Source organism: Mobula hypostoma, chromosome 16 (assembly GCF_963921235.1).
Source record: "Mobula hypostoma chromosome 16, sMobHyp1.1, whole genome shotgun sequence".
In the NCBI taxonomy this organism is placed as follows: Eukaryota; Metazoa; Chordata; class Chondrichthyes; order Myliobatiformes; family Myliobatidae; genus Mobula; species Mobula hypostoma.
This window is the reverse complement of record NC_086112.1, coordinates 23,415,314-23,442,875: the sequence shown is the minus strand read 5'-3', so window position 1 is coordinate 23,442,875 and position 27,562 is coordinate 23,415,314. Positions and strand designations below refer to the sequence as shown.

The 27,562-nt window shown below is 40.5% G+C and overlaps 1 protein-coding gene across 5 annotated transcripts in view; it reads left to right on the top strand.

The window, feature by feature from the left end:
- The window catches only part of epb41l4a (erythrocyte membrane protein band 4.1 like 4A), a 236,026-nt gene that overhangs the window by 88,650 nt on the left and 119,814 nt on the right, over positions 1-27,562 (top strand). For 4 of the 5 annotated variants that reach the window (XM_063069160.1, XM_063069159.1, XM_063069158.1 and 1 more), the window contains exons 3-4: positions 11,265-11,369; positions 19,800-19,851. In XM_063069160.1, the coding sequence (XP_062925230.1) occupies positions 11,265-11,369; positions 19,800-19,851 (157 nt within the window). Of the gene's footprint in view, positions 1-6,973; positions 7,021-8,980; positions 9,110-11,264; positions 11,370-19,799; positions 19,852-27,562 lie in introns of those variants that run through there. The other variant, XM_063069161.1, reaches the window with a different exon arrangement.

Below are 27,562 nucleotides of genomic sequence, written 5' to 3'. Positions count from 1 at the left end.
AATAAAAACAGTATAAATAAGCTTGTTCTAAACTCTGCAGACAAATCGTCGTAAACTCCACATTATCAACACATTCTGCATCAGAAACTAGAAAGGGAGATGTAATTGTGTAGAATATACCCAACATGCCAACGAGGTAGAGGGTGACAACCTTTTGTGCGTAGTTTAAATTCCTTTGTGCACTAGTAGCAAAAGATGTATGCACGAGCATACCTTAAAGAGAACATTGCTCATGATGTGATCAGAATTTTTAATGAAAATCGAAATGGTATTACATTTCATGAATTTCATAACACATATCATAAATTACCTCATAGATGCTATATTTTAAGGACAAAATCACATTTGAAACACAACCTAATACTTAATATTCTTTTTTGAATAAGATAAATTGGTAGTGCTTGAGCGTCAATGTTCTACAATTTATATAAGTTACTTTTGAAGCAATCATGGGTATGGTTGGTCAACTTAATGATGACACAAAAATGGGTTGGAAAATAATTTCTGTAGACATACGAGGCCTCAAAATAAAATTGCTTGAAAAATGACTTAGCAAAGGTGATATAATGTGGTTGAAAAAGTGAAAGTGTAAAAATATAAGGTGAATTATCTAAATGAAGAAAAATTGAGGGAGCACAATGACATAGCAGTTGACATTGTTGCTGCAGAGCACCAAGAACCTGAATTTGATCTTGGCCACGGATGTTTCCAATGCTGAGTTTGCATGTTTTCCCTGAACCAGAGATTCTGATTTCCTCCAACATATCAAAGTTTTGCTGATGGGTTAACTGGCTACTGTAAGTTGCCCCTTACTCTTGGTAAGCAGGGCAAAATGAGTCAGAGGAGGGTTGATGAGCACTTTAGGGAAAGAACTTGCAGGCCTGCATGGAAATAATCAGGATTGGTGATATGGTTCTTCTGGGATTCAACTTGGATCCAGAAGTGGAATGGTTTCCTTATGTGTCATCATAAGTGAGTAAGCTCAGAACTGCAGAAGATTTGGATATCCAGTGCATGATTTATAAAAGGCAAGTACACAGATGTAGCATGTAATGAGGAAATATATTGTGTTGTGCACAGGGAATTGAGCACAACATCTTGCTTCAGTAATATTGGATGGACACATGAGAATAAATGAGAATACATATGTATGGTATTCACCTTCTTGTTTAAGAAAAGATATAAATGTATTCAAAGCAGCTCAGAGAAAATCTACATAGAAACATAGAGGTTAGGAGCAACACTGGGCCAATAGGCCCTTTAGCTCATTAAATATGATTATAGTTTTAGATTCTCTCTTGAAACTAAACATCAAAAAAAATCTGAAACTCTGAGATTCTGCTTAAAAGTAAGTGGTCCATTCAAGACAGATGGTGGGAATTATTTCCCTTGGAGGACTGTGAATCTTTGAAACTCTTGAACAAAAGGTGGAGAAAACTGTCTTAAATATTTTCAAGGCAGAATTAGATATACAATATATTTGACAAGAAAGTGAAATGTACTATGAATGGACAGGAAAGTACAGTTGTGGTTGCATTCAGAGCAGTTATGATCTTTTTCAATAGTATAGCGGGCTTGAAGTGTCAAGTAGCCTTCTCATACTTCCAAGTCGTATGCTTATATTTTATGTATTCTGGTTGTTAATGCTGTATCATGAATATACATTCTTTTGTTATACCTCAGCCCCTTTATTTAGCACAATTGTCAGGAAAACAGAGTTTTGAATTATGGTTGCATATGGGAATGGATGTTAGCATTTAAATAAAATAATAATAAATCATTATTTTAATTGCTGTGAAGTTAACTATGTTGCATGACTGAATGACATTCAACTCAATGTACAAAAATTTTGGAAAATGTTGTAAACACTCAGCAGGTCAGGTAAGATCTGTGGAAAGAGGAATCTGTTAACACTTCAAGTCATTATCAAGTTTGTCATGTGCACAGGTATGATAGGGTACACCTACAATGGAAAAACTCCTAAAAATACTGAGAAACTATATAAAACTCCTAACTTATCTCCCACCTTGCTCTTCATTTCAATTCACCTTAAACATCATGTATAAGATGCTGGTCCCATGAAGTAGATAACCATAAATGTATTGACAACATGGCTAAGCTGCTCAGCTGTTGAATTCTTAACTCTGACAACGTAGTTCAAATACAGGTGCACATTACTTTATCTGAAATTCTGAAATCCAAAAAGCTCTGAAAACGGAAGTTTTTTTCGCCAACAGCTTACGTCACTCAGGTGAGACGTGGCAGCACTAGCAGAGGCCGCCAGAAGTCAGTTGTGGCTCAGCGCTCGTATTGGTTACATGTGCATTTACTGTTCGCTGATATTTTGTGTTCACTGTTGACTTTGTGTTTAATTTCACTGCAAAAATGTCAAAAAGAGCTGCAGATACCCCTATGGGTAACAATGAGAAAAAGAGAAGGAAGCATCTGTTTCATTATCAATAACGCAGAAAGTGGAGTTATTGCAGAAGCTTGATCGTGGTGTGTCTGTGTGGCGTCTTACTGAAGAAAATAGTGTCGGAACTACCACTGTGTATGATTAAAAGAAACAAAAAGGCAAGTTACTGAAGTTTTACAGTGACAGTGACGTTCTACATTTATTCCAATAAGTCATTTACCATGCGTTTGATTTGGTTCGTTTGAAGCTGTATATTTTTATGTTTTATTGAATGTTTTTGTTGGAAATAATTTTTTTCTTAAAATTATTCCCTAAACAATACAGTATAAGAACTATTTACATAGCATTTACATTGTATTAGGTATTATAAGTAATCTAGAGATGATTTAAAGTATACAGGAGGATGTGCGTAGGTTTGGTGCGCTGCCGGGTCCTAAAGTCCACCGCACTGAGACAGGTTAAATAAGGGACTTGAGCATATGTGTTTTTTGGTATCGGGGGCGGGGGGGGGGTCTGAAATCCGAAAAATTCTGAATTCCGAAATGCAACTGGCCCCAAGAATCTCGGATAAGGGATTGTGGACCTGTACTATGTTTATGATCATGTACATTTTGTCAAAAATTAGCATTTTTACAATGAGGACAGTGTTGAAGGCAGTTTAATTAGTTTACTGCATTTGAAATAAGAATGTTAAAATTGGCAGCTATCCTCATAAAATCCAAAGGCTTATACGTATGTCAGCAAATATTCTTTTCTATATACATTGCTTTGTGGAATGTTCAATTAGACACAGTAAATTTTTCTTTAAGTTGTGCATTTTTTTATCTGATAAACTAAATCGTTTCCTTTTGAGAAGTAGTGTATCAGTACTAATGCACAAATTCAAACCTTTTATGATTAGTTGTTTGCTGAAGCCTCTTATGAGCTGTTTTCTGAATGTTGTGCAGTTTATTTCTAAAGCTCCTGACTTTTTGTATCTTGACTGTTAATAATTCTGTTTAATAACTGAGTCTTTTACTGATAACTGGCATAATGCACATTGCTAAGTGTTTTGCAGCATTATATAATTTTGTATATTGAAGAGTAGCAAATCTATATTCATGTGAAATGCTAAATCCCATATACTTAATGGGTGAGGTTATATGTCATTTCACTGGGAGCAGCAAAGTTAGGCTCGGTCATAGAATTCAAAAATAATTGAGTGTAGGCTAGATTGAATAAGGAGAGCAGATCCAAAGCAAGGAATGCAAATCCAGTGGATTCTGGTTAATTGGGCCATCATTTAATTGGGGGGGGGGGCACTTAACATGGGACAACTTTAAAGAACAAAAACTAATAGAGAAAATAGCCAGGATTCCCTTGTTTATTTGGGACACTAGGCCTCTGTTACAGATTGTCAGGTATGATGTTGTGGCCGACACCGAATCATGGCTGAAGGATGGTTGTATTTGGGAGCTGAATGTCCAAGATTGCATGTTGCTTTGGAGGGGTAGGAAGATAGGCAGAGGAAGTGGTGTGGCTCTGCTGGTAAAGAATAGAATTAAATCAGTAGAAAGACGTGACATAGGGTTGGAAGATGTTGAATTCTAGTGGGTTGAGTTAAGAAACTGCAAAAAGATAAATGGACCCTGATGACAGTTGTATATAGGCCTCCCAACAGTAGCTGGGACATGGACGATAAATTACAACAGGAAATAGAAAAGGCGTGTCCAAAGGGCAATGTTATGATAGTCATGGGAGATTTTAACATGCAGGTAGTTTGGGGAAATCAGGTTAGTAATGGATCTCGAGAGAGTGAGTTTGTTGAATGCCGAGGAGATGACTTTTTAGAGCAGCTTGTTGTTGAGCCTGCCAGGGGATCATCTATACTGGACTGGGTGTTATGTAAAGCACTGGAAACGATTAGGGAGCTTCATGTAAAGGAGCCCTTAGGAACCAGTGATCACAATATGCTTGAGTTAAACTTGAAATTTGATAAGGAGAAAGTCTGATGTAGCAGTATTTCAGTGGAGTGAAGGAAATTGCAGTGGTATGAGAAAGGAGTTGGCTAAAGTAAATTGGAAGGAGCTGCTGGCAGGGATGTCAGCAGAGCAGCAATGGCATGAGTTTCTGGGGAAAAATGAGGAAGGTGCAGGACAGATGTATTCCAAAAATGAAGAAATATTCAAATGGCAAAATATTGCATCTGTGGCTGACAAGGGAAGTCAAAGCTATTGTAAATACAAAAGAGGGGGCATACAACAATGCAAAAATTCGCAGGAAGATAGAGGATTGAGAAACTTTTGAAAATCCTACAGAGAACATCGAAAAGAATCATTAGAAGGGAAAAGATGAAATGTGAAAGCAAACTAGCAAACAGTATCCGAGTGGATAGTAAAAGGTTTCTCAAGTATTTAAAGAAAAGGAGAAATGAGAGATGATATAGGACCACTAGAAAATGAGGCCGGAGAAATAATAACAGGGGACAAGGAGATGGCAGATGAACAACATGAGTATTTTGCATCAGTCTTCACTTTGGAAGACACTAGCAGTGTGCCAGATGTTGTAGTCTGTAAAGAAAGAGAAGTGAGTGTCCTATTACAAAGGAGAAGGTGCTCAAAAAGCTGAAAGACCTAAAGATACATAAGTCACCCGGACCAGATGAACTGCACCCTAAACTTCTGAAGGAGGTAGCAGTAGAGATTGTGGAGGCATTAGCGATGTTCTTTCAAAAATCATTGGACTCTGGCATGGCGCCAAAGGACTAGAAAATTGCAAATGTCACTCTACTCTTTAGTAGAGTAGATGGCAGCAGAAAGGAAATTATAGACCAGTTAGCCTGACTTAAGTGGTTGGGAAAATGTTGGAGTCCATTGTTAAGGATGAGGTGATGGAGTAGTTGGTGACACAGGACAAGATAGGTCGAAGTCAGCATGGTTTCCTTAAGGGAAAATCTTGCCTGATGACTCTGTTGAAATTCTTTGAGGAGATTACAAGTGGGATAGATAAAGGGGATGCAGTGGATGTTGGATATTTGGACTTTCAGAAGGCCTTTGACAAGGTGCCACAGATTAGGCTGCTTACCAAATTAAGAATCCATGGTATTACAGGAAAGTTACTGACACAGTTAGAGCAATGGCTGATTGGTAGGAGGCAGTGAGTGGGATTAAAAGGATTCTTATCTGATTGACTGCCAATGCCTAATGGTGTTCTGCAGGGGTTGGTGTTAGGACCGCTTCTTTTTATTCTGTGTATCAATGATTTAGATGATAGAATAGTTGGCTTTGTTGCCAAATTTGCATATGATATAAAGATTGGTGGAGGGCAGGTAGTGTTGAGGAAACAGGTAGGCTGAAGAAGAACTCAGAAAGATTAGGAGAATGGGCAAGAGAGTAGCAAATGATATACAGTGTTAGAAAATGCATGGTCATGAACTTCAGTAGTAGAAATAAGTGTGCATGCTATTTTCTAAACTGGCAGAAAAGCCAAAAATCTGAGATGCAAAGGGACTCGGGAGTCCTTGTGCAGAGCAGCCTAATGGTTAACTTGCACGTAGTGTTGGTAGTGAGGAAGGCAAATGCAATGTTGGCATCCATTTCAAGAGGTCTTGAATACAAGAGCAGGGTTCTGATGCTGAGGCTTTATAAGGTACTGGTGAGGCCACACCTTGAGTAGTGTGAACAGTTTTTGGCTCCTCATCTAAGAAAAGATGTGCTGGCATTGGTGAGGGTCCAGAGGATGTTCACGAGGACAATTCTGTGAATGTAAAGGTGAGGAACGTTTGATGGCTCTGGATCTGTACTCGCTGGAATTTAGAAGGATGAGGGGGATCTCAGTGAAAACCGTTTGAATGTTGAAAGGCCTAGACAGAGTAGATGCGGAAAGGATGTTTCCCATGGTGGGGGAGTCCAGAACAAGAGGGCACAGCCTCACCATAGGGGGGTGTCCATTTAAAACAGAGATACGGAGAAATTTCTTTTGCCAGAAGGTGGTGAATTTGTGGGATTTGTTACCACAGGCAGCTGTGGAGGCCAGGTCGTTGGGTCTAATTAAGGTAAAGATTGGTAGGTTTGTCATTGGACACTGCATCGTAAGTTATTGGGAGAAGGCCGAGGAATAGGATTGAGGAGGGGAGAAAAGAATCAGCCATGATTGAATGGCAGAGCAGACTTGATGGGCCAAATGGCCTAATTCTGCTCTTATGTCTTATTGTCTTATGGTCTTCATTGGGGCAGGAGACCCTTGCTGAACAGTTTCTACCAGTGTCGTGTGCACTTGTGTGGCTATTAGATACGACACTGTGCTTCGAGCAAATAGTTTTTAAATGGCTTCTGTTGTGTGTGCTAGTGTTTAAAAAAGCAGCAATTTTTGTCACTTATAGTTGGCAAGAAATAAGCTGTAAGACAATTCCAAACTGTTTTGCTCACTGCAGTTCAAGCATTCAGGCTTGGGGATGCCACAAATTGTCTGGATTGAAAATGAAACAATTTCACTACTTCAACAAGTTGGAAACGGTGAAGAATTTGAAGGTATCAACAATCATCTTGAATGTTACAATGAAAATAAAGATTTGGAGGATGCAATCGTTGATAGCGTTGTATGAAGGCAGTCCATTAACTGATGAGGTATCTGCGCTGATTTTTTCATTTACAGTAAAAAGAACGCGGTGGGGATGAATTCCTCTGTCGATAAGTATTAGGATCTAATACACAGTTTTATAGTAATTGCAGTGGTATTAAGTGTTCTAATTTGTTGTGTATTTCATTTTAATATATAATTTGTTATTCAGTTCGTCTTTTTTATTCCTCATTAACTATTTCCATGTAATTTCAGCTAATTGGGATGGGCAACTGCTTAATTGGGTGAAAATGTACTGGTCCTGATGTGTCCCAATTAATTGGAATCCACCATACCAAGTATTAAATTCTAAAAGCAAACAGTCAAAATCCGGCTATGGCCTGTTTTTTTTTAGACACTTTTCACACACAGGTTACAGTACAAGCTACCATATATGCATTACAGTAGATAGATACTTTATGCATCCCAAAGGAAATTACAATGTCACAGTAATATTACAACTGCACAGATATACAAATATTAGAAGAGAAGTAAAAGAAAGAATAAAAAATAAGTTACCTCAAACAATCTAACTGGAGGAGGGTCATCACTTCCCTGGCTATAGTTTGACTCATTATAGAGCCTAATCACTGAGGGTAAGAATGACCTCATATAGAGCTCTTTGGAGCAGCGCAGTTGTCTTAGACAATTACTAAAAGTGCTCTTCTGTTCAGCCAAGGTGGCATGCAGAGAGTAAGAAACATTGTCCAGAATTACTAGGCTTTTCTGTAGGGTCCTTTGTTCTACCACAGCCTTCAACATGTCCAGTTTGACTCCTATAACAGAGCTAGCCTTTCGAAACAGTTTATTGAGCCTGTCAGCATCACTTGTGTTGATGCCATTGCCCCCGCACACCACCACATAGCAGGTTATATTAGCAACAACAGACTGGTAGAAAATGTGACTGCGAGATCAAATATGAAATGGAAATAAAGGAACAATAGACAGGGTTTGAACCCTACATTTCCTAGAATGGAAATGCATGCTTGGAAGGAGGTACAGGGAACAGACACCTTGCTTCTCCTCCGATCGTTACCACAGAAAATCTCTGATTTATTTGCAATCCAACCATTTGGAAATGCAGATGGATAAGATGTATGGTTCACCAGGTAATATTTGCTGTCTCCCCTTTCATTCATTGAGGGTCCTATTCCCACAGGCCAGCCCCCCTGTTCCTGCACTCCCTTTAACTTACTGAGGACCTGGTCTTACATTCTCTTTAAACCAACTAGTTTTCCTCTGCTGTGCTCCTTTTAAAAACTTGATCTGTTTTATACACTCCCTAATGAGGTTCACTGGTATGTTACATCTTTAAAAATAAGTGATATGAAAGTATATTTGAGTATTAGAGGCATAGAATTGTACAGCTCTGAAAAGGAGCCCTTCAGCCCTTTATGTCAATGCTGACGTTTTTGTCCATCTACACTCAACCTACAGTCCATTTTTTTTTTCTGATTTGGTTATGGTTATTATTCTTTTTTTAAAATTTTATTTTTATTTGGATAAGGAGTTCACAATTATCATGTACTTTTTTCACACATATAACCTTTTCCATTTTTTTATATGTATGTTAAGTCTTGCTTATTCAAGTGCCTATTTAAATGGCTCTTAAACATTGTGACAGTATCTGATGCTATCACCTCCTGCTGCTCATTCTGTGTATAAACCACTCTGTATGGAGAATATTAGTAAGATAATTTACAGAAATCTGGAACATTTGTTAGTCCAGCTCTGCCAAGATCCCGAGCATGCTGGATTAGTGGAGCTCACTATATTGAGGCAGCCAAGCTAAGCTGGAAAGTACAAAATACTTTGTTGTGCAGACATTTGGATTAACCCCTTTCACGTTACCAGGAGAGCTACATATTCAGATACAACTTACTAGTATTTGAACTTTACCAGTTCAAACAGAATTTTTGGTTTTGATTCTATGAGAATAAAATGTAATTGTTTTCTCTTTTTGTGTAGAAAGAACGTATTTTCAAAACATGCTAAATGTTTGGATCAAAGATACACAAAGCCATTGAACAGATTTAAATCTCACACCTCAGAGTACAATTAAGGAAATATTGCATTTTGTGAAAGATTGTCTTTCAAGTAAGAGATTCTTGGTCACATCCGTACACATGATAGATCTAAAAGATCATATGCTTTTTCCCAATGTTTATCCTTTAATGTTAAAATAAATTTTGATAAGATACTTGCAATCATGTGGTGACTTTTCTGTACAATTGGCTGTAATATATTTTGTGACTTACAAAAGAGTATTTTCAAAGGGTGGTCACAAGTGTAATGTATTTTAACATTACACACCTGTGCAATTTCTTTTATGGTTTCAATGCATCATTTATTTTATCTGTCATACATTAAATCTCTTTTAGTGGCATTGATTAGAAACTTGGGCTAATTTGGAATGTATAGAAACAAAGCTGGTTATATATTTATCTAGCCAGATTGAGAAACTGAGAAAGCCAGAACTGAGGAACTGCATTACCACAGCTGATTGGAGACTAGTCACCCTACAGAAGGCCTATTTGTTTAACTATTTATTCAGTTGCTGTGCGGAATAGGCACTTCAGACCCTTCAAGCTGCACCACCCAGCAATCCCCCAAATTATTCATAGCCTAATCACAGGACAATTTGCAATGACCAAACTCATCTACCAACCAGTGCAACTCTGGACTGTGGGAGCAAACAAGAGCACCAGTGGAAACCCATGCGGTTACGGGGAAATGTACAAACTCCTTACAGGTAGCGACGGGAATTGAACCAGGGCCGCCAGTACCGTAAAGTGCTATGCCAATCACTTCACTACCATGCAGGTCCAAGACCTGTTTTTATTATAAAATCTAATAAAGAATATTTTAAATTGGAGAACATATGAATACTTATGCAAGATGTTTTATCATCATAAAATCATTATGACTATTATATCTACTTTGTATTAAATACTCTGCCTTGAATTTTGACAAAATACTGTATATATTGCAAACAAGAGAAAATCTACAGAAAATGCTGGAAGAACTTTGATTATGGAATAGATGGCTTTGTGGCTAAGTTTGCTGACGATACGAAGATAGGTGGAGGGGCCGGTAGTGCTGAGGAAACAGAGTCTGAAGAGAGACTTGGATAGATTGGAAGAATGGGCAAAGAAGTGGCAAATGAAATACAATGTTGGAAAGTGTATGGTTATGCACTTTGGCTGAAGAAATAAACAGGCAGACTATTATTTAAATGGGGAAAGAATTCAAACTTCTGAGATGCAACAGGATTTGTGAGTCCTCGTACAGAATACCCTTAAAGTTAACCTCCAGGTTGAGTCAGTGGTGAAGAAGGTGAATGCAATGTTGGCATTCATTTCTAGAGGAATAGAGTATAGGAGCAGGGATGTGATGTTGAGGCTCTATAAGGCGCTGGTGAGACCTCACTTGGAGTACTGTAGACAGTTTTGGTCTCCTTATTTAAGAAAGGATGTGCTGACGTTGGAGAGGTTTCAGAGAAGATTCACTAGAATGATTCCGGGAATGAGAGGGTTAACATATGAGGAACATTTGTCCGCTCTTGGACTGTATTCCTTGGAGTTTAGAAGAATGAGGAGGGACCTCATAGAAACATTTCGAATGTTGATAGGCATGGACAGAGTGGATGTGGCAAAGTTGTTTCCCCATGATGGAAGAGTCTAGTACGAGAGGGCATGACTTAAGGATTGAAGGGCGCCCATTCAGAACAGAAATGCGAGGAAATTTTTTTAGTCAGAGGGTGATGAATCTATAGAATTTGTTGCCACGGGCAGCAGTGGAGGCCAACTCATTGGGTGTATTTAAGGCAGAGATTGATAGGTATCTGAGTAGCCAGGACATCAAAGGTTATGGTGAGAAGGCGGGGGAGTGGGACTAAATGGGAGAATGGATCAGCTCGTGATAAAATGGCGGAGCAGACTCGATGGGCCAAATGGCCGACTTCTGCTCCTTTGTCTTATGGTCTAACTCAGCAGGCCAGGCAGCATCTATGGAAAAAGAATACAGTTGACATTTTGGGCTAAGACCCTTCATCAGGACTGGAGAAAGAATGTATGTGTGTGTCTCTGCGCACATGCATGTGTGTATATATATCACACCTTTTGTAATATCTTTGCTTTGCTTGTATCACAACTTTCTCACAGTTATAAACTCTAAAGTAAAATTGTAATGGTTTGTTCATGCTGAAGGAGATTTTTCTGTCCTGAAGCAGTGCCTTTGAACTCTCCCACAGAAATCTACCAAGGGGTCTGTTGTCCTGGATTATGTCTTCCGACATGCAAACCTGATGGAGACAGAATACTTTGGTTTGCGCTATTGTGACAGGAGTCATCAAACTGTAAGTACTAGGAAAAGCTGAAATGTGATAAAGGATTTGGTGAAAAGGACTGCCTTAAAAAGTGTGATAGCTTTGAAACAGGCATTTCCTGTCTTTAGCTTTTAATGTTGAATACAAGTGTATTCTTTACTTTGAAATGCATGAAATTATCTTGTGCTTTTCACATGGTCTTTGTGGAAGATTTTATAAATTGCAAAGTATTACAGCTCAATATGGTTCTGAAACAATAAGATTTTTTTTAACAGCAGGACAGTTAAAAAGGAGTCATTGCATGTCATGTAGATTACTTAACAAGAAATTAGGTGTCATACATATTTGTTATAGAGAATTGATGTTCATGGATTTGTGATGTCAGCATGGACTGAAAATTGGTTAGGGATTGCAGCTTTTTTCAAGTTAGTAAGCTGTTAAATATTGTAAGGATCAGTGTATGAGCCTTAGGGATTTTTAACCTGTATTATTAATTTAGATATAGGGATCAACTGTATTACATTCAAGTTTACTAATGGCACAAGGTTCGAAAGCAAAGTAAATTCTAAGGGAATTAGGAGTGAGTTCTGAAGAGACATTAGAGAGGTTAAGTGACGAGACAAATATAACAGTGGGGATACAGTAGTTTAGCAGCTGATCTAACCCTAATTTCAAATCCTAAATTGGCTTGGTGTAGGAAGATGATGGATTGGAAAGATTTATTTAATATAAGAACATAACATAAGAAACAGGTGCAGGAGTAGGCAATCAAGCTCGTTGAGCCTGCTCCAACATTCAATAGGATCATGGGTGATCTGGCCATAGACTCATCTCCACCTACCTGCCTTTCCCCCATAACCCTTAATTCCCTTACTATGCAAAAATCTATCCAACCTTTTCTTAAGTATATTTACTAAAGTAGCCTCCACTGCTTCATTGGGCTGAGAATTCCACAGATTCACCACCCTTCATTGGGCTGAGAATTCCACAGATTCACCACCCTTGATCCATACGATCACTGCCTCTCATCATCTTATACACCTCTATCAGGTCACCTCTCATCCTCCGCTGCTCCAAGGAGAAAAGGCAGAATTCACTCAACCTATTCTCATAAGGCATGCTCCCCGATCCAGGCAACATCCTTGTAAATCTCCTTTGCACCCATTCTATGGTTTCCACATCCTTCCTGTAGTGAGGTGATCAGAACTGAGCACAGTACTCCAAGTGGGGTCTGACCAGGGTCCAAAAGCTGTCACATTGCCTCATGGCTCTTGAACTCAATCCCAAGTTTGATGAAGGCTAATGCACTGTATGCCTTCTTAACCACAGAGTCAACCTGCACAGCAGCTTTGAGTGTCCTACGGACTCGGACCCCAGGAGCCCTTTGATCCTCCACACTGCCAAGAACTTACCATTAAAACTATATTCTGCCATCACATTTGACCTACCAAAATGAACCACCTCACACTTATCTGGGTTGAACTCCATCTGCCACTTCTCAGCCCAGTTTTGCATCCTTTCGATGTCCCGCTATAACCTCTGACACCCCCTAACCTTTGTGTCATCAGCAGATTTACTAACCCATCCCTCCACTTCCTCATCCAGGTCATTTATAAAAATCACGAAGAGAAGGGGTCCCGGAACAGATCCCTGAGAAACACCACTGGTCACCAACCTCCATTCAGAATATGACCTGTCTGCAACCACTCTTTGCCTCTGTATGCAAGCCATTTGTGGATCCACAAAGCGAGGTCCCCTTTGATCCCATGCCTCCTTACTTTCTCAATAAGCCTTGAATGGCGTACCTTATCAAATGCCTTGCTGAAATCATATACGCTACAATCTACTTTCATTAATCATCCTCAAAAATTCAATCAGGCTCGTAAGGCACAGCTTGCCTTTGACAAAGCCATGCTGACTATTCCTAATCATATTATGCCTTTCCAAATGTTCATAAATCCTGCCTCTCAAGATCTTCTCCATCAACTTACCAACCACTGAAGTAAGACTCACTGGTCTGTAATTTCCTGTGCTAACTCTACTCCCTTTCTTGAATAACGCTCATCAGCAATCCTCCAATTCTCCGGAACCTCTCCCATCCCCATTGATGATGCAAAGATCATCGCCAGAGGCTCAGCAATCTCCTCCCTTGCTTCCCACAATAGCCCGGGGTATATCTTGTCCGGTCCCGGTGTCTTATCCAATTTGTTCCTTCCCAAGAGCTCCAGAACATCGTATTTCTTAATTTCTTATATGCTCAAGCTTTTCAATCGGCTATAAGTCATCCCTGCAATCGCCAAGATCCTTTTCTGTAGTGAATACTGAAGGAAAGTATTCATTAAGTACCTCTGCTACCTCCTCTGGTTCCATACACCCTTTTCCACTGTCACACTTGATTACTCCTAATCTCTCACTACTTATCCTCTTGCTCTTCACATACTTGTAGAATGCCTTGGGGGGGGGTGTTTCTTAATCCTGCTTGCCAACACCTTCTCGTGGCCCCTTCTGGCTCTCCTAGTTTCATTCTTAAGCTTCTTCCTGCTAGCCTTATAATCTTATAGATTTCTGTCATTACCTACTGCTTTGAACCTTTTGTAAGCTTTTCTTTTCTTCTTGACTAGATTTTCAACTGCCTTTGTACACCACGGTTCCTGTACCCTACCATCCTTTCCCTGTTTCATTGGAACATACCTGTGCAGAATGCCATGCAAATATCTCCTGAATATTTGCTACGTTTCTGCCATACATTCGCCTGAGAATATCTGTTCCCAATTTATGCTTCCAAGTTCCTGCCTGATAGCTTCATATTTCCCCTTACTCAAATTAAACACTTTCCTAACTTGTCTGTTCCTATCCCTCTCCAATGCTATTGTAAAGGAGATAGGATTGTGATCACTATCTCCAAAATGCTCTCCCACTGAGAGACCTGACACCAAACAAAGTCCACCCCATCTAAATCCCTCACTCTAGGGAGATGCCAATCAATATTGAGGAAGTTAAAATTCCCCATCACAACAACCCTGTTATTACTGCACCATTCCAGAATCTGTCTCCCTATCTGCTCCTTGATATCCCTTTTACTATTGGGTAGTCTGTAAAAAAAAAAAAAAACCTCCAGTAGAGTTATTGACCCCTTCCTGTTTCTAACTTCCATCCACAGAGACTCAGTGGACAATTCCTCCATGACTTACTCCTTTTCTACAGCCATGATGCTATCTCTGATCAGCAGTGCCAGGCCCCACCTCTTCTGCCTCCCTCCCTGTCCTTTCTGAGACCATAGAAAAACCATAGAAAAACTACAGCACAGAAACAGGCCTTTTGGCCCTTCTTGGCTGTGCCGAACCATTTTCTACCTAGTCCCACTGACCTGCACACGGACCATATCCCTCCATACACCTCCCATCCATGTATCTGTCCAATTTATTCTTAAATGTTAAAAAAGAACCTGCTCGTCTGGCAGCTCATTCCACACTCCCACCACTCTTTATGTGAAGAAGCCCTCCCTAATGTTCCCTTTAAACTTTTACCCCCTCACCCTTAACCCATGTCCTCTGTTTTTCTCTCCCCTTACCTCAGTGGAAAAAACCTGCTTGCATCCACTCTATCTATACCCATCATAATTTTATATACCTCAATCAAATCTGCCCTCATTCTTCTATGCTCCAGGGAATAAAGTCCTAACCTATTCAACCTTTCTCTGTAGCTGAGTTTTTCAGGTCCCGGCAACATCCTTATAAACCTTCTCTGCACTCTTTCAACCTTATTAATATCCTTCCTGTAATTTGGTGACCAAAACAACACAATACTCCAGATTCGGCCTCACCAATGCCTTATACAACCTCATCATAACATTCCAGCTCTTATACTCAACACTTTGATTAATAAAGGCCAATGTACCAAAAGCTCTCTTTATGACCCTATCTACCTGTGACGCCACTTGTAGGGAATTTTGTATCTGTATTCCCAGATCCCTCTGTTCTACTGCACTCCTCAGTGCCTTACCATTTACCCTGTATGTTCTACCTTGGTTTGTCCTTCCAAAGTGTACTTGTCTCTATTAAACTCCATCTGCCATTTTTCAGCCCATTTTTCCAGCTGGTCTAAATCCCTCTGCAAGCTTTGAAAACCTTCCTCACTGTCCACTACACCTCCAATCTTTGTATCATTAGCAAATTTGCTGATCCAATTTACCACATTATCATCCAGATCATTGATATAGATGACAAATAACAATGGACCCAGCACTGATCCCTGTAGCACACCACTAGTCACAGGTCTCCACTCTGAAAAGCAATCCTCTACTACCACTCTTTAGCTTCTTCCATTGAGCCAATGTCTAATCCAATTTACCACCTCTCCATGTATACCTAGCGACTGAATTTTCCTAACTAACCTCCCATGCGGGACCTTGTCAAAGACCTTACTGAAGTCCATGTAGACAACATCCACTGCCTTCCCTTCATCCACTTTCCTGGTAACCTCCTCAAAAAACTCCAATAGATTGGTCAAACATGACCTACCACGCACAAAGCCATGTTGACTCTCCCTAATAAGTCCCTGTCTATCCAAATGCTTGTAGATTCTGTCTCTTAGTACTCCCTCCAATAACTTACCCACTAGCGACGTCAAACTTACCAGCCTATATTTTCCCAGATTACTTTTCGATCCTTTTTTAAACTACCGAACAACATGAGCCATTCTCCAATCCTCCGGCACCTCACCCGTAGACGCCGACATTTTAAATATATCTGCCAGTGCCCCTGCAATTTCAACACTAGTCTCCTTCAAGGTCCAAGGGAATACCCCGTCAGGTCCTGGGGATTTATCCACTTTAATTTGCCTCAAGACAGCAAGCAACTCCTCCTTTTCAGTCTGTACAGTTTCCATGATCTCACTACTTGTTTCCCTTAATTCCATAGACTTCATGCCAGTTTCCTTAGAAAATACAGACACAAAAAACCCATTTAAGATCTCCCCCATTTCTTTTGGTTCCGCACATTGCCGACCACCCTGATCTTCAAGAGGACCAATTTTATCCCTTACAATCCTTTTACTCTTAATATATCTGTAAAAGCTCTTTGGATTATCCTTCACTTTGACTGCCAAGGCAACCTTATGTCTTTTAGCCCTCCTGATTTCCTTCTTAAGTATTTTCTTGCACTTTTTATACTCCTCAAGCACCTTATTTACTCCCTGTTTCCTATACATGTCAAACAACTCTGTCTTTTTTATCAGAGTTGCAATATCCCTTGAGAACCAAGGTTCCAGATTCCTATTCACTTCGTCTTTAATCCTGACAGGAATGTACAAGCTCTGCACTCTCAAAATTTCTCCTTTGAAGGCTTCCCAAGGATCATATCCTTGCCAGAGAACAACCTGTCCCAATCCACGCTTTTTAGATCCTTTCTCATTTCTTCAGATTTGGCCTTCTTCCAGTTCAGAACCGCAACCCTAGAACCAGATCTATCTTTATCCATGATCAAGTTGAAATTAATGGTGTTATGATCACTGGAACTAAAGTGGTCCCCTACGCACACTTCCGTCACTTGTCCTAACTCATTTCCTAATAGGAAATCTAATGTTGCATCCCCTCTAGTTGGTACCTCTATATATTGATTTAGAAAACTTTCCTGAACACATTTTACAAACTCTAATCCATCTAGACCCCTAACAGTATGGGAGTCCCAATCAATATGTGGAAAATTAAAATCCCCTACCAACACAACTTCATGTTTCCTGCAGTTGCCTGCTATCTCTCTGCAGATTTGCTCCTCCAATTCTCGCTGACTATTGGGTGGTCTATAATACAACCCCACTAATGTAGCCAGACCTTTCCTGTTTCTCAGCTCCACCCATAAGGACTCAGTAGACAAGCCCTCTAATCTGTCCTGCTTGAGCACTGCTGTAACATTTTCCCTGACAAGCAATGCTACCCCCCACCTTTCATTCCTCTGCCTCTATCACAACTGAAACATCGGAACCCTGGAACATCGAGCTGCCAGTCCTGCCCCTCCTGTAGTCAAGTTTCACTAATTGCTATAACGTCATAATTCCACGTGTCAGTCCATGCCCTCAACTCGTCTGCCTTCCCCGCAATACTAGCATTGAAATGTATACACCTCAGAAGATTTTTACCTCCACTCATAACCTTTCTATTTGCAGCTTTGCTTGAACTTTTAACATCATTTATTTTCACCCCAGCCCTACTGTCAGCTCTGACACTCTGGATCCCATCCCCCTGCAAATCTAGTTTAAAGCCTCCCCAATAGCACTAACAAACCTCCCCGAACGGATATTGGTCCCCTTGTAGTTCAAGTGTAACCCGTCTCTCTTGTACAGGTCCCACCTGCCCCAGAAGAGGTCCCAATGATCCTGAAATCTGAAACCCTGCCACCTACACCAGTTCCTCAGCCATTTGTTCATCCTCCAGAGCATCCTATTCTTACCCTCACTGGCACGTAGCACAGGTAGCAATCCTGAGATTACCACCCTCGAGGTCTTGCTTTTCAACTTCCTACCAAGCTCTCTATACTCACTCTCCAGGACCTCCTCACTCTTCCTTCCTTTGTCATTGGTACCGATGTGCACCACGACATCTAGCTGATCACCCTCCCACTTCAGAATGTCATGCAAGCGATCAGAGACATCCTTAACCCTGGCACCCAGGAGGCAACAAACCATCCTGGATTCTCTGTCACGACCACAGAATCTCCTATCTGCACCTGTAACTATCAAGTCCCCTATCACTACCGCTCTCCTCTTTTTCCACCCTCCCTTCTGCACTGCAGAACCAGACTCAGTGCCAGAGATCTGGCTGCTGCAGCTTGTCCAATGCGGTATACTTGTTGTTGAGGGGAATGGCCACAGGGGAACCCTGCTCTGCCTGCCCTTTCCTCTTCCCTCGCCTGAAAGTGACCCAATTTCCTGTGCTCTGCTCCTTTGGCGTAACTACCTCCCTGTAGCTACTATCTATAATCTCCTCATTCTCCCGAATGATCTGGAGGTCATCCAGCTCCTGCTCCAGTTCTCTAACGCGGTTTGTTAGGAGCTGCAGCTGGATGCACTTCTTACAGGTGTTGTTGTCAGGGACACCGGAGGGCTCCCTGACTTCCCACATCCTGCAAGAGGAGCATTCCACCATCCTGCCTGGAATTCTCTCTACTCTAAACAATCTGAACAGAAAACTTACCGGAACCTACCCTGGCCTCTGCCTGTTCTCACCGAAGCCTGTTAGGCCAAAGCCGTCCCACTCTGCTCCCTCTCTCTTCGCTGCCTGCTCACAACGCTGCCCGCTGTATATGGTGGTCTCTTTTTAAACCTTGGCACGCTACGTCATGCGCCTGCGCAGTGCAGACCCTTCTCCCCGAGCAGTGTTTAAAACAAAGACTTCTTGTACCCGATTTCTTCACTCCCTTCTTCTCAGCTACTTGCTTCGACTGAAACACAAACCGTTGAAAATTTCTCTTTTTAAACCTTGGCGCGCTACGTCACGTGCCTGCGCAGTGCAGACCCTTCTCCTTGAGCAGACATCCGAAGCCTAGCACTCTAAGTAGCCATTCCTGCCCCTGAGCCATCCAAGTCTCAGTAATGGCCACAACATCATAGCTCCAAGTACTGATCCACAGTCTAAGCTCATACGCTTTGTTCATGATGCTTCTTGCATTAAAATAGACACACCTCAAATCATCAGTCTGAGCTCGTCCCTTCTCTATCAATGCCTATGAATTTAAAATACTTTTGAACACTGTTTGTCAACCTTCAAACTAATCTATGAATTTTATAATTCAATTTTTCTCTTGAGAAAAGCTGATTTACTGGCAATAACTTTAATGAAATGTTACTGTAAAGGTTCCTGAAGCTCAAGGCGCAACGTCAGATTGTTGGGTCTCAATGTTCAGGCACGCCAATGGTATCCTTGTCTCTGTTCTTGCATCCTTCCCTTTCTCCCCTCCTCCTGTATCCCAAATCACTCCATCTCATGAATTCTTGAACAGACTTTTACCTGCTGTTTATCAAAGGATATTACAAGAAAGATACGAGGAAGAGGAAATAATTATGTTAATTACTCACTCTCCTATTCAAGACATTGAATTAATTGTTTTTGAAAATGCTTGGAATACGAACAGTATAGGATAATTATGAAACATTTACGTAAAGATTTTTATGTGTTCTTGCTATAAACATGTCTACTCAAGTTTATTGTCATATGCACAATTACATAAATGTACGGGTAAAATGGAAACCATACTTGCAACAGCATCATAGGCACTTGGTAGGAGAGATACAACAGTCAAAACAAAACATAATTTATTTTTAGCATGTTTGATTTATGCATAAATTATACAAAGAACACAATTTGTATACAAGTAATATATTTCTGCGTGTATTATTAAAGTTCTGTAGGAATCCACATAACCGAACATAAGTAATTTGTTCTCATATTAACCATTTATTTTACAGTACTGGTTGGATCCCATGAAAACTCTTGCTGAACACAAGGACCTCATAAACAGTGAGTAATATTTTCAATGAAATGTGCATTTTCTGCTTTACAGACAATAAAACTTGGATGGGTAGCTTAGACATGCTATTTTGTGAACTTGTAAGTTTCTTCAGTATGGTCAAAACAATGCAGGTCAGCTTTTTTATTTCACAGGTGAGCTGAAATGTTGGATTTCAGTGAATAGTGAACAATTTTATCTCAGTATTCAGAGAAAAATGAAGTCAGCTTTGTTTTATAGATCCAAGTCATTAAACTTATTTCAGCTTGAGTATCACAGACTTGGACCTAACGGAGACCTGATCAGGATTAGTTACATACATCAAAGTTGCTGGTGAACGCAGCAGGCCAAGCAGCATCTATAGGAAGAGGCGCAGTCGACGTTTCAGGCCGAGACCCTTCGTCAGGACTAACTGAAGGAAGAGTGAGTAAGGGATTTGAAAGCTGGAGGGGGAGGGGGAGATGCAAAATGATAGGAGAAGACAGGAGGGGGAGGGATAGAGCCGAGAGCTGGACAGGTGATAGGCAAAAGGGGATACGAGAGGATCATGGGACAGGAGGTCCGGGAAGAAAGACAAGGGGGGGGGTGACCCAGAGGATGGGCAAGAGGTATATTCGGAGGGACAGAGGGAGAAAAAGGAGAGTGAGAGAAAGAATGTGTGCATAAAAATGAGTAACAGATGGGGTACGAGGGGGAGGTGGGGCCTTAGCGGAAGTTAGAGAAGTCAATGTTCATGCCATCAGGTTGGAGGCTACCCAGACGGAATATAAGGTGTTGTTCCTCCAACCTGAGTGTGGCTTCATCTTTACAGTAGAGGAGGCCGTGGATAGACATGTCAGAATGGGAATGGGATGTGGAATTAAAATGTGTGGCCACTGGGAGATCCTGCTTTCTCTGGCGGACAGAGCGTAGATGTTCAGCAAAGCGGTCTCCCAGTCTGCGTCGGGTCTCACCAATATATAAAAGGCCACATCAGGAGCACCGGACGCAGTATATCACCCCAGTCGACTCACAGGTGAAGTGATGCCTCACCTGGAAGGACTGTTTGAGAAAGATCTCCCAGTGGCCACACATTTTAATTCCACATCCCATTCCCATTCTGACATGTCTATCCACGGCCTCCTCTACTGTAAAGATGAAGCCACACTCAGGTTGGAGGAACAACACCTTATATTCCGTCTGGGTAGCCTCCAACCTGATGGCATGAACATCGACTTCTCTAACTTCCGCTAAGGCCCCACCTCCCCCTCGTACCCCATCTGTTACTCATTTTTATGCACACATTCTTTCTCTCACTCTCCTTTTTCTCCCTCTGTCCCTCTGAATATACCTCTTGCCCATCCTCTGGGTCACCCCCCCCTCCTTGTCTTTCTTCCCGGACCTCCTGTCCCATGATCCTCTCGTATCCCCTTTTGCCTATCACCTGTCCAGCTCTCGGCTCTATCCCTCCCCCTCCTGTCTTCTCCTAGCATTTTGCATCTCCCCCTCCCCCTTCAGCTTTCAAATCCCTTACTCACTCTTCCTTCAGTTAGTCCTGACGAAGGGTCTCGGCCTGAAACGTCGACTGCGCCTCTTCCTATAGATGCTGCTTGGCCTGCTGCGTTCACCAGCAACTTTGATGTATGTTGCTTGAATTTCCAGCATCTGCAGAATTCCTGTTGTTCAGGATTAGTTACATCAGTTTTCTCACAATCTTTTGACTGTATTTTATAGGAATGGGTTTTGCTAGCAGGTACTTCAGTATGCAGGCCGTTGTATTGATGTGTGTATTAATGAAGCAGAGCCTGGCGTTTGTTGTCTTGAACTCTCTTGCCACTGGATCAAGATCTTGTTTCCCCCCACTATTGTGGCAATATAAAGTTCAGGAGCTGGATGCCAAGACCCTCACTGATAGTACAAACCAGCACAGACAACATCACTGTTGTCATACTTAGAATGCAAACATTTTGATGGTTACATCTGTCTTGAATGAGACATGATAGGCAAGAAATAGCCTGTTCAAGGAAAGGTGATGGATATTCCACCTTCTGGAAAACATCTACGTTTCCAAAAAAAAGGTTGGATGTTTGTTCTCAGAAGTGAGCTTATCTGGTGTGTCAATGACTCGATCTTTAGAATTACTGAACCTGCATTCTAACATAGTACTAAGGCACAGTGATCATCTGTTCATATGCCCCAACTCAAGAGTGACAAGTGAACCAAAGGAGATTTTGACCTTAAAGAAATACTGACTTACAACAAATCAGTCTCAATCCCAAAGGGCTGTCTGAGAAGAACTCTGTTTCATATCCTTTGTAACAAAAAAATGGTCGTAATCTGAAATATGATAAGAAAACTAATATGAAGGGAAGGACCAATGCTGCTAAAAGTAAAATAGGGAGAAATAGTATTGTGCATTAAATTCAATTCCGTGATTCTGTCCTTTTAGTCAAGTAAAAACAGTGACCATGTTGATTCCTCTGGGTGCTCCAGTTTCCTCGCTCATTCCGAAGACCTACTGTTAGGGGTTAGGGTTAGCAAGTTGTGGGCATGCTACGTTAACGCCAGAAGCATGTCGACACTTGCGGGTTGCCCCCAGAACAATTATTGCTGCTTGTCTCACTGTACAATGTGACAAATAAAGCTATTTTTAAAACACTCTGTTGAACAAAAGCCTAATGATTGGAATGTCAGGACTATGTTAAAAATTATCATTGGTCTCCATCATTTGATGGCACTGATTTGTTCATTTTTATGAGAAATGCTGAAAACTAGTCTGTTGAGCCATAATTGCTTAAAATGAGTTTTATTACCAGAATCGTGGTACATAATGTCATATGACTTCAAAAGTCATGGAAAATGATTTCAGTTAAAATATTAACTCCGATTGTGATGTTTCCCTGTCACAACAGATGACCGAAAAGTTGGCCAGAGTGTTTATGGAAAGAATGAACAGCGTCATAGTGGCTTAGGGAGCAAATTCCAGACTTTAGGGTGTTGGCAAATGAAAGCATCATGCCAGTGGTTCAGGAATATGCAAGAGAGCTGAAAGCAAGGAACCCTACAGTGGTGCTAAAGAAAATTACAGAAATAAGGAAAGCCAAGTTTGTGCAGGGATATGAAAATAGTAACTATTCTGAAAGTGAGTAGCTTAAATGGGAGCCAGAGTAAGTCACTTGGTCATGGTTGAATGAGAAGGATACGAATTTGGAAGCAGATGCTTAAGAGTTTGGAATTACTTTGTTCACAGAGCAAGGCAGAAGCCAGTCAGAACTAGCTTTGAAATATCTTGTTAAGGGGTCACAAAGGCATGGATTACAAAGCAAAAATTAAGTTAATCTCTGAATTTTTAGTCATGATTGTAACTCTCAGTTAACAAGTTGATGCCAATCCTAATGCTGAAGATGTCCACTAAAGTAGATGTTTCTGTATTCAAGACTTTTGTGAGATTAGTCGGAATGAAGAAGGATTGCATATATTGTAAAGCTCTGTCTGACACGTTGAAAACTTAAATATGTTTTGGAACAGACCATTCCATAGGCAAAATAAAGAGTAACTGCTACTTCACAAAAATAAATCTTTTGTAAGCAGCAATTTAGCAGCTTTCAGTTTCTAAGCTGGGGAAAGACAAAGTACATGGTGTTAGGGAACAAATTTCATTTTTCTATTAAATTGAGGATGGTTGAATAGAAGAGAGTACAGTAGCTAAATTAGAACTAAACACTGATGTTAAATACTTTCATTATACTTCTCCAGGTTATATCATTGTAGCCTCCTTGAATAAGAAAGGAAGAGGAACAAAAGTTCCAAGGTAATAGTGGCAAGAGTGAATAGTGAAGAGAAAAGAAATTTCTAGAATATTGGGACCATTTCATTGGAAGGTAGCACTTGTAGAAACTGGATCAATTGCTCCTGAACTGGAATAGAACCTCATCCTTCCATGGAAATATACCAGAATTGTTAGGGAAAATTTAAACTAACTTGGAAGGGTGAATGGGACAAGGAGTTGATGTATGGTGGAGGAAGGTACAGCTAAAAATAGAAGGAAAACTGATTCCATTTAACAGAAAATACATGTGTGATGAGATGCATGGGAGGAATGCTAAATAGCATCTGTTTTAATGCAAAGTTGTGTCACTAGCAAAGCAAATGTATTGTTGATTTGCTACTGGGAATATTGCTACTGTTATAGAGTCATGATTGAAAGGAGGACTGAAATGGATACTTATTATTTTAGTGTGCAGAATCGTCAGCATAGCAGGCGAGATGGAAAGGAGGATGTGGCATTGCAGCATCAATTAAAGAACCTATTATTGCAAGCTCTTCAAATTAAGTTGTAATGGTTGGAGCTTTGAAACAAAAAAACTTTGCTGCGGGGTATCCAGTATTGTAGAGATAGTAGCTCTAACTCTTTAAGTTTGATGGTCGTTATAGAAAAAGATGAGGGTGGACAGGAATTAAAAGTACTGAATTGCAGGCAGGCCAATTTCATTGTCAAGTTACCACTTAACAAAAATAGATTGGGAGCAGCTACATGCAGGTATGTCCATATCCCACAAGTGTGATGGTCGTTTTATGTGGCATTTGAGGCCAATGGATAGCTATAACAGTAAACAGTGAAGGTAACAAGTCCAAGGACATGGAAGTCATGTCGAGGCTTGGATTTAATTCAAAAAAAGGTTGAGTAAAGTGAAAGTTGGGGCCCATTGAAGCAGTGAGGCTGACAGGAGTATAGGAAATGCAAAGTGGAACTTAAATAAAATAGGATAGCAGAGAAGACACATAAGATATCACTGGTGCAGAAGAATAAGGAAAACCCCAAAGCATTTTCTGTACATTGAGAATAAGTGAGGAAAGGGCAGGACCCATTAGGGACCAAAGAGGCAATCTGTACACGTGGCCAGGGAATGAAGATTAAGCTTTAAATGAATGCCTCCCATCTACATTCATGAAGTAGACATAGTTTGAGAATTCAAGCAAGAGGATGGAGAAATTTTAGAGCAGGTAAGCATGAGGAAGCATCAGATATTTTAGCAAGTTTAAAGATGGACAAGGGCATACAAAATGAATGACAGGGCCATATGGAGTATTGATGAACAAAGGAATTTTGGGTACATGTCCACAGATCCTTGAAGGAGGCTCAACAGGTAGATGAGCTAGTGAAGAAGATATTGGGAATATCAGCCTTCATTAGCCAGGACATAGAATATAAAAGCAAAGAGTTTAATGGATAATTTTATAAAACATTGGGTATTGTGTTTACTACAGTTTAGGAAGGATACAATTGTATGGGATCAAAGTTCTAAGTAAATTTATTATTTACAGTATAACTGCAAGGTAGCGGAGATTTGAGATCAGAGTTTTTCTTCTCCTAGATGAGTTGCCAACCATCTGCCCAAAGCGACTGGTTTTAAGATGCCAGTAACATACCTTTGCCCCTTCTCCTGTCTGTATAAATGGTTTCACTAGGCTTAGTAGCTAAGCCACAGGTGAATGCCAGAGCTGCACTTGGTTGTCAAAGGCACACCAATGGGAGCATTTAATAAGTAGTGGGAGCTTATCCTCTCGACCTTCCCTAGCTATGACTATCCCTAAGGAACCTTAGATTCTATTATTCACATACAGTACATTCAAGGGATAATTTACACTGACCAATTAATCTACTATCCCACAAATGTAGCATGTGGGAGAAACAAGAGCACCTGGAGAAAATCTATATAAGCACTGGAAGAGACTCCACATAGCACTGGAGGTCAGGACTGAATCTGGCTCTCTGACATGGGTATTAGCTGCACCACCATGCCACCCACATGCTTACTGGGATGCTACGTAGGAAAGTAATTCAGTTATGAGGAGAGATTGGACAGGTCGTTTCCTTGGAGCAGAGGAGATTAACAGTTGACAGAGGTAAACAAAATCATGAGGAGCATTGTTAGAAAAAGCCTGAAAAGTGTCGTAATTAGATTAGGAATTTTTTCTCTAAAAGTTATATAATCCCAGAGGACACAGGTTTAAGGTAGGATGTAGAAGGTTTAGAAGAGATCCAAGGAAGAATTTTTTTATTCTGACAGTGTTTGCCATCTGGAAGACACTGCTGGAGGGTGTGGTGAAGGCAGAGACTCTCAAATCTCTCAACTCATTTTATGGCTTCTGACAGAGTAGTCAAGCTAAATGAACAAGGAATCAGAGTAAAAGAGTTCTAAAGCAGTACTTTTGGAAAAACATCAATTGTGCTTGAAGGTGTTAACAATCAATCTGCTTTTTCACTGTGCCCATTTCTTATTTTATGATTATATAAGCTACAAGTATTGTTAAAATTGCTTAAGATTTGCCTTAAACATGGCAAAACATCAATGATACTCTTGACCTCTGAAATGAACTGCAAAGTAGCTTGAAAAATAACAACTGAATAAGGACATTAAGAAAATACTCTTCCATATGCTTAACCCTCTGTTCTTCTATATTTACATTCGTAACTGTGTGGTTAAACACAGTTCAAATGCGATTTATAAATTTGCAGATGACATCACTGTTGGTAAAATTTGGATGGCAACGGGGAGAGGTATAGGAATGAGATAGTTCAGCTGAGTGGTGTTGCAATAACAACTTTGCAGTCAACATCATTAAGACCAAGGAATTGTTGGTGGACTTTAGGAAGGGGAAGTCAGGAGGACACACACTCATCCTCATTGAAGGGTCAGTGGTGGAAAGGGTAAGCAGCTTCAAGTTCTTGAGTGTCAGCATCTCTGAAGATCTGTCCTGGGCCGAACGCATTGATGTAGCTGCAAAGAAGGCTACCTAATTGGGAATTTGAGGAATTTGGTATGTCTCTGAAGACTTGCAAATTCTTATAGAGAGGCTGTGGACTGACTGGTTGCATCACAGCTTGGTATGGAGGCTCCAGTGCAGAGGATCACAAGACTGTAGGGACCTGTAGACTCAGCCAGCACCTTCACAGGCACATCCCACTTCTTCAAGAAAGCAGCACCATCATTACGAGTCCTCACCATTTGGGACATTGCCTCTTCCCCTTACCACTGTCAGGGTGAAGGCACAGAAGGAACTGTCAGAGGGAGGTACAGAAGATCCTCACTCAATCATTCAGGAGCAACTCCTTCCTTTCTGCTATCAGATTTTTAAATGGTCCATGAACCAACCCATGAACACTACCTCATTATTCCTTCTTTTTGTTCTATTTGTTTATTTTGTAATTTATAGTAATTTTATGTCTGTGCTATACTGCTGCTGTAAAATTTAATGTCATTTAAAATGGTAATAACCAACCTGATTTTGATTCAGTTGATATACTCAGTGACTTCCAATGCCTGATTAATTTGATATTTCAATCATTCTTTACTAAGTCAATAATCTAAATATTTGATTTAGTCCTCGATCTCTCAAATGCACTATGGTGAGAGGCACCATCTTGTGGTGAATGTTGTTAACCACATTTGCTGCTGTACCAGCAATGTTACAAGAGCTATTCTTCTGTTGGGATGTGTAAAGTTGATCCAGCTTTTGTAATCCAGGTCATTCCACTTGGACTGAGAGAATACTTGTGTCTCTAAAGGAATAATATGTGGAACGTATGAAGGTTGTGTTGGGTATACATTTCTAGTGCTTTTCTCCATTGTCATTTTGCCTCGTATTCTTGACATGTTCAAAGGTTAATTTTATTGTCAAAGTATGCATGTACGATACAACTCTGATATTTGTCGTCTTCAGATAGCCATGAAATACAGA